At 43.4% G+C, this 14516-nt stretch overlaps 1 protein-coding gene across 1 annotated transcript; it reads left to right on the plus strand.

The window, feature by feature from the left end:
- Positions 1 to 8848: 8848 nt before the first annotated feature.
- Positions 8849 to 14277, plus strand: nme2a (NME/NM23 nucleoside diphosphate kinase 2a). Its single transcript, XM_085760931.1, has 5 exons — positions 8849 to 8904; positions 11564 to 11696; positions 13360 to 13461; positions 13607 to 13719; positions 13818 to 14277. Exons 2-5 carry the CDS (start codon positions 11568 to 11570, stop codon positions 13930 to 13932), a joined length of 459 nt encoding a protein of 152 aa, XP_085617057.1. The 5' UTR covers positions 8849 to 8904; positions 11564 to 11567; the 3' UTR covers positions 13933 to 14277.
- Positions 14278 to 14516: the final 239 nt, after the last annotated feature.

Consider the following 14516-nt stretch of genomic DNA (forward strand, 5'->3'; position numbering starts at 1 on the left):
GATAGGCAGGACTGGATGAGAAGAGGCATTGTTGCTAATAGCAGAGCATTGATTTCTGAGTGCCACGCCACACATCATTCAGATGGGACAGAGAAATAACTGCAGTTAAGCCGACTGACATACACACACACACACACACACACACACACACGGCCCGGAAAAACAAACTGCTGCTCCACCTATATCCAATCTCACTCCGTAGAGCGGCGCAGTGATGGAGGGTTGGCTGTAAAAGACTCCACACCATTAGTTTCATTGATACCTGCCACAGGGGCAGGAAGGAGGAGGAGGGTGGTGGGTGGAGGGGTGGAAGGGGGGGTGGGGTTGTTGACAGCGCAGGCGGAGTGTCACAACAACATTATAAAGATGTTGCCAGGAAGTGTGAGGCGGCAAACTGAGACGCTGGAATCACTCACCTTGTCCTGCCCCCCCAGCCCCTACTTCCCTCCCTCCCCAGCCTCCACCTTGCACCACAGCTTTCCAGTTAAAGGACAATTCTGGGCAAATTCAACTCGGGGCTGTATAGGTCTAAAAGAAGGAATCTGGAGATTTTCAGTTTAATTGCTCCTGTTTTGCGGTAGTTGTGTCTGTCCTCGCATCGCCACGGCAGCGATGAATGGGAGCGGATGGAAGTTCCGCTGCTTAGGCTGTTTACATCCCTCAAAGCCGCATTTTTTTTCCACAGACAGCATCAGATGGCTACTCAAACATGCACCGAGAAGTTTGTTTAAGTGAAGAGTTGATATTCCTGTGTTTATGACACAAACGGGAGCTTCCGACTGCACGTGAACACACCGAGTGCGTCAGTTTGGGTCTTGCACGAGACTCCGCGAAACTTTGAAGTAGATTTTACAAACACGTCACCTTGCTTTAAGTAAATAAAACTTCTCAGTGCATGTTTGAGTAGCCGTCTGACGCTGTCTGTGGAAAAACAAAAGCGGCTTTGAGGGATGATGTAAACAACTTCCATCCGCTCCCATTCATTGCTGCCTTGGCGATGCAGGGACAGACACAACTACCAAGCAAGCTACCGAGCAATTAAACTGAAAATCTTTAGATTAATTCTTTTAGACCTAAAATGATAGGAAAATACAGCCCCGAGTTGAATTTGCCCGGAGATATCCTTCAAAAACTCCAGCTACTGCAGCCAAGAACCCCACCTGGCGCCACCTGAAGCCATTCTAACCAGATCAGTTATAAGACAATGGGCCCCTGGGTGCAGCCGCTTCACAGGCCCCACCCAGAGGAGCAGGGAGATGATTGGCTCTGTGGTGGTTTTGTGTCTCTTTGCAATAAGTTTGCGTATCTTTTGCTGCAATTTTGCAGCTCTTTGTGGCTGTGTTGAGTCCCTTTGTTGTCATTTTATTGATCTTGGCCAATCTTTTTTCTTATTCTCTTCACAGTTTGTGTGTCTTTGTGGCAATTTTGCATCTCTCCGTCGTCATTTTGTGTGTTTGTTGCCACTTTTGCAGTTGTTTTGAATCTCTTTATAGACGTTTTGCTTCCCTTTGAGTCCTTTGCACCTCTTTGTGCTCATTTTATTGATTTTCTGTCTGTTGAGTCACTTTGGTTTTCTTTGTGGTCACTTAACATTTCATTGTAACTGTTTTGAATCTCCTTTTGTAGCCATATTTTATGGTCATTTAATCAACTTTCCGGTGATTTTGCCTCTCTTTGCTGTCCTTTTGTGTCCCCATATTTCCTTGTAATTGTTTTGTGTCTCTCTATAGTCATTTTGAATCTCTTTATATTCCTTTTGTGTCTCTTTGTGGTCATTTCATGTCTCTTTTCACTAATTTCATTGTCTTTCCAAAACAACGGTCATTCATTTCAAACAGAGACTCTTTAGCCCTACACCCAGGCAGTTCCCCATCATAGACTGCACATAAAAAGTTCCCTATTCAGAAGTCCTTCCATGTCTAAAACGCACATATGCTTTCACAATGTTTATAGCCTTTGCCTGAAGAGATTAGTGGAGTCAAGGGCAAAATTGCAGCAATAAATACGAGTATGAAGCTGACAGTCGAGGCCAAGTTCACAGTGTCTACCTATTACAGTAAATCCTAGTGTAGTGCACCTGTCATCTTCTTTTCTTCCTTACACATGGCTGTGTTTGGTACATCACTGGAAATTGCTTGGGGTGAGCATGTGAGCAAAAAAAAAAGAGAGGGGGGGGCGGGGAGGGGGGCCTTTTTATTTCATGCTATCAGAAGCTGTTGCCAGAAATCCACCTGCAACAGCACATCAGAGGCAGCCAGAGGGACGCTATCATCCCGGCCTCACAACGCTCCGGCTGCAGCCTCTCTGAATGTCAATTCACTTTCAAAGGAAGTGCGACAAAAATTCATTTCAGGGTGGATCTGTCGCCGCAACAATTCGTTAGCATAACACAAGGCAGTGAATGTGCTGAAAGCTCCTCATTGCTCCCTGGCTTTTTCCTCCCTGACAGGAGAGGAGGGAGTGTGGGCTCTCTGCTGCGCTGCCACACTGCCCCCCTGTGGTAGATGACTGTAACTACAACACGTACTCCAAAATGATGTGCTTTGGTGTGTGGAGTGGACTGTAGCAGGGTGTGGCAGTCACTGCATATTATCCATTTGTAGCCAAAATGAGATCTAATTATTAGTAATATGGAGTGTATGTGGGCTTTGTTGGGTTGCAGTGACCTCTGCTGGAGGAAAACTGAATTTTAAAAACATTTTCTTATTCATGGCTGCAGACTGTTTTTGTATTTTTCAAAGACCATCTCTTGTTTTGTTTTGTTCTGTTTTTTGTTTTTAGGTAATACTGATGATGATTTATATTTTTCAAAAATATAGTGACTATTCCTGTTATATGTCTGTTCTTTCCCGACCATGTGTTCACAACTGGACCTAACTGAAAACTAAGCATGTTTCATTTAAGAGTATACCAAATACTACAGATAGCTTGTTTTCCAAAAATAAAAAATAAAAATAAAAAGTTAACCAGATCTTGCTATAAGATATACTAAAAATCTAGCCAACCCAATGGGCATGAATGAATAACAGTCACAACAGGATGTTAGATACTGAGCTTTACCTTATGGCAAAATAGAGACATCAGCTGTATCTGAACCACCACAATCAGGAGTTTGTATGTTTGTCTGTGTGTGGGCATATTTTGTCACTTTAATGGTGTCACAACCTTTGGGTAAAAATGGCTGACGCTATGACCCATACAGACATGTAATAATGCGGTAATAATGTAGTAATGACCACTGGCTACTCAAAGGTCACTTCTGCTGGGATCCCATTGCAAATAGGTCTCTTGTGTATTGTTAAATTCTTTTTTTTTTCCCACTCTCTCTAGCTCTGGAGAAAAGTGGAATGTTCTCTATAATGTGATCTTATAAGAGTTTAAAATGTCAGTTAGGTTGTTACTTTCTTTCATCGTTAAGGTTGTCATCCTTTGTTAAATGCTACACTGCAAAAGATACAAGCCAATGACTGAACTTGAGAGAAAAAGAGAGTTTCAAATGGAGACATGATTTAGTGAACGGAGAGTTTGGGGAAAGAACCTTGAGTCAGTTCAGCCAGTGGGTCATAATTATTCATTATTCATACGTAGCTGCAGAATCGAGACGGAAAAATAAAGAGAATTGAAACACAGGGTAACTTATGTTGTTAGATGTGATGAAACTGTATAGCTTTATATAAGCCTCCCCCATCTCCATTTCTCTGAATCACAGTTTACACATACAATATGAGGCATTAATGATAATCTATATATTTGTTTTCATCTCTAGTTAATACCAGGATTATATGGATAGTCCCATAATCTTTCAGAAACATAATCCCACTCTGATCATGGAGTCGTGGTGCAAGTTGAGGGAGTGTGTTGACATCATCAGGAGCTTTGGGCTCATTTGACTTGAAGAAGTTTCTTATAATTACAGTGACTCTCATTTAAAGGTGACCATTTAATATGCTGATAATATTTAACAACGTTTCAATTAGACCAGCAAAGGTCAAGTAGTGTGTTGTTAAAGATAGATGAGGCTTTGACTTTGATGTCTAGGACTAATGCATAAAACTGTACAACTGAATGAAGTGACTTTGAAAAGACAGAGTTGCTACAGACATGCTAGACTTATTGGTTCTTGGGCTGTAAGATTAAGGCTAACATTAATGTACTTAGATTACTTACAAAGTCAGTGCTAATACGCTGATGTTTAGAAAGGTTTAAAGGGACTTTAGCACCAAGCATGCCAACATTTTGCAATTAGCATTAGCTAATGAAAACAGTTTTGCAAGAACTTAAATAAACCAGTGCTGGACAAATGTTAGTTACATTAAAGAAAGTGTGGTTCAACAAAATGTGTCTGTCCATATTATTGTTAAACTCAAGTCTACATTTACTGATTGCAAACCTATGATGAGAAGACCACCTGCAGGAAAGTGGACAGAGGACAATGATGTAAGGTCAATGACCTCAGGCCCTCACTGAATAAACCAAGGAACTGGTTGTTGATTTCATGAGGAAGCAACAGGACAATTATGGAGACACTTATAGCGTATTCACACCAGTAAAGTCCCGATAGTTCACTTGCTTTGGTGCGGACCAAATCTTTTTACTCGGTGAGTTCGTATTCACATTTTCATTTTTCCGCATTTTCTGACAACAGAAGCCTGTTGTGTCCAAAAAAAGGCACTTGCATCTGCACAAACGAATCGTACCAGGGTTCGTTTCGGACTCTGGTGTGGACCAAACAAGTGAACCGAGTCCCAGCTGAAGAGGTGGTCACAGTTCACTTGTTTGGTCCACACCAGAATTCAGTGGTTTGTATTCACACCTACCCAAAAGGTCCGCACCAAGGAAAAAGTAACTACACAAGCCCGGTGTGAATATGTCCTTGATCTTCTGGTCCAAAAGTCCGCTTTCAAATCTGTCATGGTCCACCAAAGCAGACATCTTAGAAGGAAACCCAAGGCACCTCCACCACACTGTGACACTACACTGTTTCAAACAGCTCAGGAGCTCAGCTCTGAAAGACCTTCTGCTGGTGCTGTGGAAAGCATGCTAACAGGGCATCACCAGCTGATCTGGGATCTGTCTGTCAGGATCTTATAGACTAACTGAGAGTGATGCATTTAGCCTGTGCCTGCATGATTTAAACCAAAAGGTGCAGAACTAGAGTTGGTATAGGTTTTGAAGGATGGACTAACATCTCTGTAGCCACAAGATCAAGACTGAGAGCCACGTTCAGAGCAGGACGACCCTGTTCTTCTTATATGAATAGTCACCCGCCATGTTTATAGTTTCTTTTTACCTATCTTCATACTTTTTGTTTTAATTGTCAGTAGCCTTCCAGGATATCCGACTCTATGCCATCCCCACATTTCACTGAGCACTGACATACTGTATCTCAGTCAAAGTGTCCATTTCTTTATAGTGTGACTCAAAAAGGAAAAGCTGCCATTACTCTGACTGTGCTGCTGCTTTAGCTCAGTAAGTCCATGGACAGTAAGTGTGGACGTGCATGACTGCCTCTTCTGTGTAGATACCAGACTGCATGAAAGTTCTACGCGTTTCATCCTGAAAAGCCGCTCTGACAATCAGCGATGGTTTTACTTGCGGCCTACACCAGTCACACATACACACACACACACACACACACACACACACACACACACTGCATCAATTATTCAGCTGCTTTCTGCATGTTTACAAGCGTGCTCCAGGAGCAGCCGCTCCCAGCTTTCGAATCACAAACGCAGGTGTGTGAAAAGTAATAGAGTTCTCAAGTGAGATGATAGCTTCCTGTTTATGGGAAACTGGGAATGACGTGTTTTTGTGTGTGTGTGAGATGGAGATGAGAAACGGAGCACAACAAGAAACCCAAACCGTACTTTATCGGATAAGAAATCCTCCAGTGACAAAGGTGGTTCAGCAAAGTCTTTGAATTATAAATCATAAAACTCTGAGCTTCATGTGGAGGGTCTTGCCCTTTTTGAATTAATGACAGAGCTGCTTACACACTAACACCGTCAGAGGCGACTGGCTGTGGCGGTGTGGGTTCATCATATATGGACTCCTGAAGCACTGCATGTTTTATTACAGTGATGATTCTCAGCTGTGTAATAATCCCCTCTGGGCGGCAGGATGCTGCTTCAGAGATCTACAGGCTTCATAAAAGAGAATCCAGCAGAATTACACTTCTTCGTCTGTGTCAGTGAACCTGGGTATAACTCTGCACCGGGAGCTGTGGGGCAACAGATAAGGCTGGCAAGTGTGGAGATTTGTGTTGAGATGCTTGGAGGCGTATGTGTGTGTGTGTGTCCATGCATGTGTGCAGCCTCATCATACAACAGTCCTGAGGGACAGGAGAAACATTTGGGTTCTCATTTGGCTCCTTGTAGAGGCAATAAAAGTCTATTTTACCTGAAATCATTTTTTTGTCAACATCATTCATTTTACATCATGTGTTACTTCTGCGAAACGGCCTCGCCCTTTTTTTTCCAGGCTGGGAGAGCTGTAGCTAAAAGCAAAATAATGACTTTGTATTACAATCCATTAACGCACAAACCACTTAACGCCTCATATTTTCAGCAGATTCATTGAGCGCCAGACAGAGCGCATCACAGAACACTGACAGGATGCCAATTACGCCACTTTCTAAGTGTGCCATGCTCGCGCACCCCAGGAGGCCTGCATAGTAAGACGGCAACAACAGCACGACACTCCACATCAAAACACGCACATGCACCTGAGTAACAAGCTCCTGGAGTGGTGAGGACAGTGCTTAACAGTCAACAGTCTCATCCTGCCAAAGAGCACATTTAAAGGCAGAAGAGAGAGCGAGGGAGATGGTTAAATCCTGGCCTTAAGCCCTGGTAAAAATAGGACTGGGAGTAGAACACAGGAGATTAGGCCAAGGGATTAACTCTCCATTTGTTTCCTGTGTGCATCTGCTGGTGGAAGGAGGTAGTGGTGGATGACTGGAAAGGAGAGAGAAGGAGAGGAAAGAGGAGGAGAAAGGAAAGGAAGTCGTAGAAGTGACAGGAAGCGAGAGAAAAGGAAAGGAAAAATGAGAGGAAACAGATGAAAGAAATATGCTGGAATGGGTAGACAAGGTGCGCACAACCACAATGTCTGCGTGCATGCATGTGCGTTTGTGTTTATCACCTTGAAATCTTCAATTTGGATGTTCTCAGGCATCTGTAAAACATTAATGAACTGCATGCAGTTTTGATTGAATTTCTCCACCTTCGAGTGTGTGTGTGTGTGTGTGTGTGTGTGTGGTCAGCCATAATTGTATGCGTGTGCACATATATGCGAGGCCACACACCTCGCTGCAGACCTTGGTTATGCAGCCAAAGCGGTGTTAACCAGAGGCTTTGTAAAACTCCTCCACAGTGCGGAAGACACACTTTATCTGCGGCTCTCACTCACTGCTGCTGCCTCAGCATTCATTAAAGCCGGTGGCAGCCGGCCAAGGAAGCAAAGTGTGAAAACTCAATGTTTCAAAAGCAGATTCAATCTCACAGGTTTGCTATAGGCTGACATATGTAATATTTTCTCACTGCTGGGAAGTCAGGCTCAGAAAACTCCATTAATCTACACTGGTGAAGTGAGTGAAGCGGTAATACCAGTGCTTTAGGTAAGAGATATTTGTCTCAATGGCCTCAGTATTACCGGCTGTATTAAGATTATTTCCATTAATATTATGCAATGCCTGGTGACTTTTATGACTTGTGCGTAGCTCATACCATAAAAGACATCTAAGCTGCAGATTTCAAGCTCTAATTCCTCATAAAAGCTTCAGTGTGTAGGTTACGAGCCTGGAGATATGGGCCAGTATATACTGTACTTACACTACATGAGTGCATGCTTTTTTTCATGGCAACCCTGTCTCCCTAGAAACCTTTGCTGCAGCCATGATTTGATGCTGATAAAAACAATATTTGCTTCAATATCAAATATGAATTATGACATTTTCTCTTTCTTCTAAAGCTTTGTTTGTGTGTTTGTTCAGTGCTAATTGGTGAGTAGTGATCTGCTGGAACCCTGACACACAGCTTTATTTAGAACAGGCAACAGGATGAGTTACCTGAAGGGATAAATTAAGGATATTTGACATACCAAGGAGTTAATTTGGTGAAGTTGATCATGCCTTAGAATATCTGTAGAGGGAGCTGAAGGATCCAAGCAACACATGATGCAAAAATCATCATCAGATTTATCCAAACATCATTGTTGAGTTGTTATCTTATTTTTTATTTACATAGTTGTAGGTCTATATTTCCTGTTGTTGCTCTCCATCTTAGTTTAATTGTGAATTACTTATTTTGTGTTTAATTATGCTTCTACTGACAATTTACTGAGGTTCATTCATTCATCATAGATATATCAGTGTAAAAACAAGAAGAAACTAAATCCTGCATAGGATTTATGATTCAATAAAGAACGTTTGAAAATTAAATTAACGATAGGCCTATCACAAAATAAAAATCTGCATCAAAATAACACAAAACACATAGGCTCAAGTGTTACTTGGTTCTGTTTTTAGAATTTTTTGTTTGTGTTGGATATGTTTATCTCTCCTTGAAAATCAATATCATGATAGGCTAATAATGGGGTTATTAACATGACAAAAGTCTGAACCAGAAAACAGAGTAAAGGAAGAGTGCCTGAGTATACAAAGGTTGTATCACAAATTATAAGAACACAAAGAAAAGAAAAGAAAAGAAAAGAAAAGACTTCCTCAAAATGATTTAAAGTCTCTGTTAAAGTCCACATCTGTTCCCGCCTCTACTTTTGGCCCTGGTGGCTCGCCGTCCTTCTGTCTCCGCCCTCGCAGATAAAACGCGGCTGCGCACCCTCCTCTGGTCTTCTTCCACGTTAACCAGAGCAACCACTACGACCCACCTCAACCCTAGCAAGGTAAATGGTACTCACTTTTCTGAAACCTTGTTTTTTATCATACGCGTTTGCAGAGATTCACACTCTCCTCTTTTAACCACGACTGTTTGAAGTAAGCCTTCATTTAGAGTAATTATTACCCTCCCGTCGCTGTATTTTCATGGAGCTTCAGTGTAACTTGGTTTTAACCACAGTTAAACTAATGGGCGGGACACTAATTAAGCCTTTGTTGATAAGTAGACGTTGTTCAGCTGCGGTGTGGGAGCAGGGAGTCTGTCCCCACGCCGCCGCCGCCCCGACGTGTTGCCCAGGACGAGACTGTTCCGCAGCCCCGGGAACAAAAGACCATGTGGCTGTCAGTGCAGGCCCGGGCCTGCTCCGACACTTCCCACAGCACCTCTCTGCTCCGCGCCATTAATTAATTAGGCGTTTCCTCGCGGGGCCGTAATGAAGTGTCTCCAGGGAGCGAGAACAGCTGAGCCCGACGTCTGCTCAGGCTCAACACCGACGGTCAAGTGCAGCCGCCCGCCCGGCCGGCTAGCCGGCACACACACACAAACCGAACGCCATTTCCACCAACCAGCAGACACTGTGCTCAAGTCAAGTGCATCTGCGCCCTCTTTACGTCGCCGACGTGTAGCCTACGTGTCTTTGAGGAGGCCGTGGAGGCTGCTTGCAGTTTCCTCAGCACGGTGCACGGCTGGCAGATGATCTCCGGTGTTTCACTATACAGATGTTTCCATTCATCATATCACACAGCTGCATCAGCTCTGCTACACAGGGCAGTTTGCAGGGCTGGTGTTCATAGCTTTAGTGTCTGCACATTGATCCTGCTCGTCACTAGTTAAAGGTGGTGATAGTGTATGCAGTTATTTCAATTGCAAGAGCTTTAACAGTGCAGTGGAGCATTTTATAGAAAATGTGAATTTGATAACCATGTGTGGAGTTTATTTTACATGACGTGTCTTCATCCAAGCTTGGACTGTGGACACCTGCAGTGCAAGGTCACTTGAGTTGGCTCAGCCTGGTGCCTGCAGCACAGGTCCTCTGCACTGTGTTGCAGTAGCAGGGAAATGGCAGATAACATGACTTGATTTCTGACAATGAAGGACTGGGTTGTTTAAAACACAGTCCTAAATCTGGTCCATCTGTGCCTTTTTGTCTCGTTCCTGCTGTGTTGGGGTCAGTAGTTGTGTTATGTAATGTCTAGGTGTGGCCTCTGGTTGGACTCTTGAAGCATGCCGGTCTCTGAGGATTACACCCGTTATTAGACTGTAGGTCTCGGGGTTAATTTATTTTTACGTTGGCCTGGTGCCCGCTACTTTTTATAATTCCTGAATTCACTGAGACACGAGCTGGAAATGAATCAAACCACCAGTGACACCACCTCATTAAACTAACCTTGGCTCAGTGTCAATACAGTACAGAGGCACAGAATGACAGGCTCCCTTTTTTTTCCATATGTTGTTGCAGTGGGCTGTATTGACTTTTTTTCTAGGATTGCTCTATATTCTGCTTCCCAACCATGGAGTTGTCACATTATCAACTTTTTTTTCACCAAACTCTTATTTAAATTCTTTGTTCTAATGGGCTTTATGCACAGCCCCACTACTTCCTGAAATATGCTAACTGGTTTATTTCCTGTCTTACATTATTGGACCAAATGATTAATCCAGGTGTGTTTTACCTCACAATAATGGTCAGGCACACCTGGATTAATCATCTTCCAATAATGTCCAATTAACCATTTATGTCAATTTACAAAACATCTACTTCCTGTTTGTGACCAAACTTTCCAAAACTCAGAATATTAAACCTGCATCAAAGCAGCAGTGTCTCAAATACCTAATGTATGTGACAAGTTGACAACACTTAATTTCTTTATTGTTTTGGGGGTTTTTTTTATTGAATTTTTCCATTTTTTTAGGAAAAAAAACATGACAAAAGTACACAACAGGACATAAAACGAAGAAAGCAAAACATATAAACAAAAATGCACACACAGGGAAAAACTACAATTATAAGAAAGGCAGCAGAATCAATATAGATTTCAATATGTACAGACATCCAAATACAGATAAAATGTATCCACTTATATAAAATTAAACTACAGAGATTGGGTTCCCATGTACGGTCTGTGCAAACTTGGACGAGAGTAACATTGTCTTCTTTTGCACCAGGCATAACTTTATTGTTAAAGTAGGTGTATAATGGGATATTTGACCTATTATTTAAACTCTGAAGTTGCATTTGATTGAGAATCATTGAATATTTACATACTTAAAAAAAAAAAATCCTTAGCAGCTTAGTGTGATCTTCAGCTTCTGGCACCTTATTGATGTCAAGTCAAGCTAAGAGTGTTGTGAGTCTCTGTCCCGTGCTGCTTTAGAACCGGTGCAGGGATAAAGGTCTTTGCTTTGTGGGCGGAGCCGTCAGTCAGAGTCGCTGCAGTGCACCTCAGGTAGCTGCAGCGTCAGCTCCACACCGAGCCGGGCTGCGACGTCTATGCATTCTCTTTGCAATGGGGTCGGGGCCCTCGGCACAAACGCCCTCGGCAGCCGGCCCCTCCGCTGACGGTGCCAAACCCCAACCTGTGGCGTGAGTGGCTCCCTCTTGATCTTTCTCCTCCTGCAGATTTCACTCATTTAGTTTTGTGTTTCTCCTTTTTTTTTGTTTTCAGAGTCATGGCTGAGCTTAAGGAACGCACCTTCATCGCCATCAAGCCCGACGGCGTGCAGAGGGGCATCATCGGCGACATCATCAAGAGGTTCGAGGCCAAAGGCTTCAAGCTGGTCGGCATGAAGATGCTCCATGTAAGTAAAGTGCTGCTTTATCATATCAGTAGTAGTCATAGTGGCCAAAGGGTTTAAAATGAGCAGCTTTCATCTTGGTTATTTATATGTGGATCCTGTGAGTGTGCGAGTGACCGTTAAGACCTCCGGTGAGCTGATTACCCTGCTTTGCTTTGTCTATTCCTGACTGCCACCACAACCAATCGGCAGCACGCAGGATCCAGGTCTGCTGATCCTCTACCATCTGATCTGTGACAGAGCCACGCCGCTTAACTTTTTACCTGAGTGTGGGTCATTTATAAACCTGCATTATGCAAGAATTTCTGTAAAAATAACCCCCGGCAACGGTGTCAAAACACATTTGCTTTTTACTGAAGTCAAGATTAAACCACAAATGAACAGTCAGGAAGTGTCTGAACCAGCAGAGGAAGTGGAAGTGATTTATTCTGCTGAAATGTTTTAAAGATGAGTGAACGATGAGCATGAAGAGCCTCAGGTCCCAAGCTCGTAGTGGGTTCCTACACGGAAACTATTGTATGGAAATGTATTTATCTTAGTACTTACCTGGGTTTGGTCTTACCTGGGTTTTGTGTGCACTATTGTCCCTAGCTACAGTCTCCTAGAAATGATTTGGTGACATACTGGCATACAAATTCAGAATAATGGAAACAAATGATTAATTGCATGATTTTATTTACGTGATACACATCTATGTACTCAAATGTCACAAACTAATTTAAGTCTGGAAAAAGTATGGGACGTTTAAATTTCAAATGTGTAGGCACCCTGAGTGTGTGTATATATTGTTTCAGCAGTCGTTGATGTGTCCTTTATTCCTGTGCAGCATCTGTTATCAAGATGTCTGCTTATTCAGTGTGTGACTTGGTGGGATGTGTAGGAGGCTGTGGTGAGCTGTGAACAGGATGTGGAGCTCAGGGGGAGGAGGAAGGCTCTCAATCAGGAAAGGCCTCATTGTCCCAAACAACGCAGAGCTGCAGAACTGATCTGATGCAGTGCCTTTTTTCTTTCTATATTCTGCCAACCTGGTCAACAGTTTTGTGTCAGAGCCTCTGGCTGACCTCCAGGCAGCTTAATAAGATCAGTATCTGTAGCAGGCTGTTGAAGACAAACATTCACCCAAGGATGCCTCAATCAGATCAATGGGCTCCATTCTCACAGGGTTTTAACAGCATCACCTAGCTGTTCTAAAGCCACGCCCCTCTTTGAATCGCTACACTACAGCTGAACAGTGTGAAGACTGGTGGAGCTTCATCTGGTTCTGTAGCTTTGTAAGAGAACTAGGACTGCAGCTCAACATTATTTTCATTATTGATTATGTCAATTATTTTAATGATTAATCAAATAGTTGTTTGGTTTGTGGACAAAACAAGACATTTGAGGACGTCATCTTGTGGTTTGGGAAACACTGACATTTAACATTTTATTGACCAAAGAGATACTGCGTTGTCATAAAGGAGCAAAGAAACCAGAAATATTCACATTTTAAGAAGCAGAAATCAGAGAATTTGACTTTTTTTTTAATGCATGAACTACCCAAACTGATTATTCAATTATCAAAATAGTGGATGATTATTAATTTAATCGATTAGAGCTGCAACAGTGACTAGATTAATGCACAATAAAGAGAACATGTCTGAACGCTGCTGTCTCCTCTCTGCTGCAGGCCTCTGAAGACCTGCTCAAGCAGCACTACATCGACCTGAAGGACAGACCATTCTTCCCCACCCTCATCGGCTACATGAGCTCTGGTCCAGTGGTTGCCATGGTAAGAGAACACACAACAGACTGTACGCCCCCTGCTTCCTGGCTGTGGCACAAATGAACGCCCACAGCAGGGAGAGCACATGAGTAGCTGCTGCTGCTGCTGGAAGGTTCTGGTTCAATCTCCTCTTTTACCCGTCGTCCTCCAGGTGTGGGAAGGCAAGGGCGTGGTGAAGACAGGCAGAGTGATGCTGGGTGAGACCAACCCCGCCGACTCCAAGCCCGGAACCATCAGAGGAGACTTCTGCATCGACGTTAGCAAGTGAGTTGAGCATTCAACAGCCCCGCATGCAAACGGTGACTCAGAAGACTTGGGTTGTCTTCTTCTTTTAACACATTTCTTGTCTTTCCTGTCCACAGGAACATCATCCACGGCAGCGACTCAGTGGACAGCGCCAACACCGAGATCTCCCTGTGGTTCAAAGAGGGCGAGCTGGCCAGCTACACTAGCTGTGCCTTCAGCTGGCTCTACTGAGCCGCCTCGGGTGCTGCAGCTGTTCCAGTGCCGGTTGGAGACCACTCAAACTTTTTGCCTCAGACTTCCCATTTCTCTGCCCGTAGCCTAGAGGGGAGAAGAGCCAACGTCTGGTGCTTCACGCCCCATGACTCGTCACATTCCTGCCCCCCAACTCATCAACATACTGTACTGGGATTTGGTCTCTGAAGGTCCATGTCTAGTCCGTATCCATTCCTGAGCTCGTACCATTAGAAACATTCCTGTCATCCCTTTGGTGTACAGTTAATGACTAGAAACTTGTCTTTGACTGTTTTTTGTTTAATGGTGATCTGCTTTCCAATAAAATGCACACAATACAACTCACTGGTCAGATTCAAGCCTCACTTTATTTTTCCTGTGTGGTCTTTAGCATTTAGAATTTGAATATAAACCACTAGCTGCAACAGGTTGACTGAACAGGACTCCTGTGGTGTTGGTACAGACAGAAAGGTGTCTACAAGACATTTTAAACATACTCCAATGAACACATTTGTAGGTGTATAGTTTGGGTAACTCAGTTCTGTCAGGACAGTGGGTGAGCCACATGTTTGAGTGTGTGTTTT

This window comes from Trachurus japonicus, chromosome 19, assembly GCF_045865225.1.
Source record: "Trachurus japonicus isolate A0001 chromosome 19, Traja_1.0".
Lineage (NCBI taxonomy): Eukaryota > Metazoa > Chordata > Actinopteri > Carangiformes > Carangidae > Trachurus > Trachurus japonicus.

Excerpts from the sequence above, each read along its gene's own strand:
- nme2a (XM_085760931.1), top strand. The coding sequence starts at position 11,568 with ATGGCTGAGCTTAAGGAACGCACCTTCATCGCCATCAAGCCCGACGGC. Across the intron at positions 11,697-13,359 it reads TCGGCATGAAGATGCTCCAT|GCCTCTGAAGACCTGCTCAA; the intron begins GTAAGTAAAGTG and ends TCTCTGCTGCAG. Across the intron at positions 13,720-13,817 it reads TTCTGCATCGACGTTAGCAA|GAACATCATCCACGGCAGCG; the intron begins GTGAGTTGAGCA and ends TCCTGTCCACAG.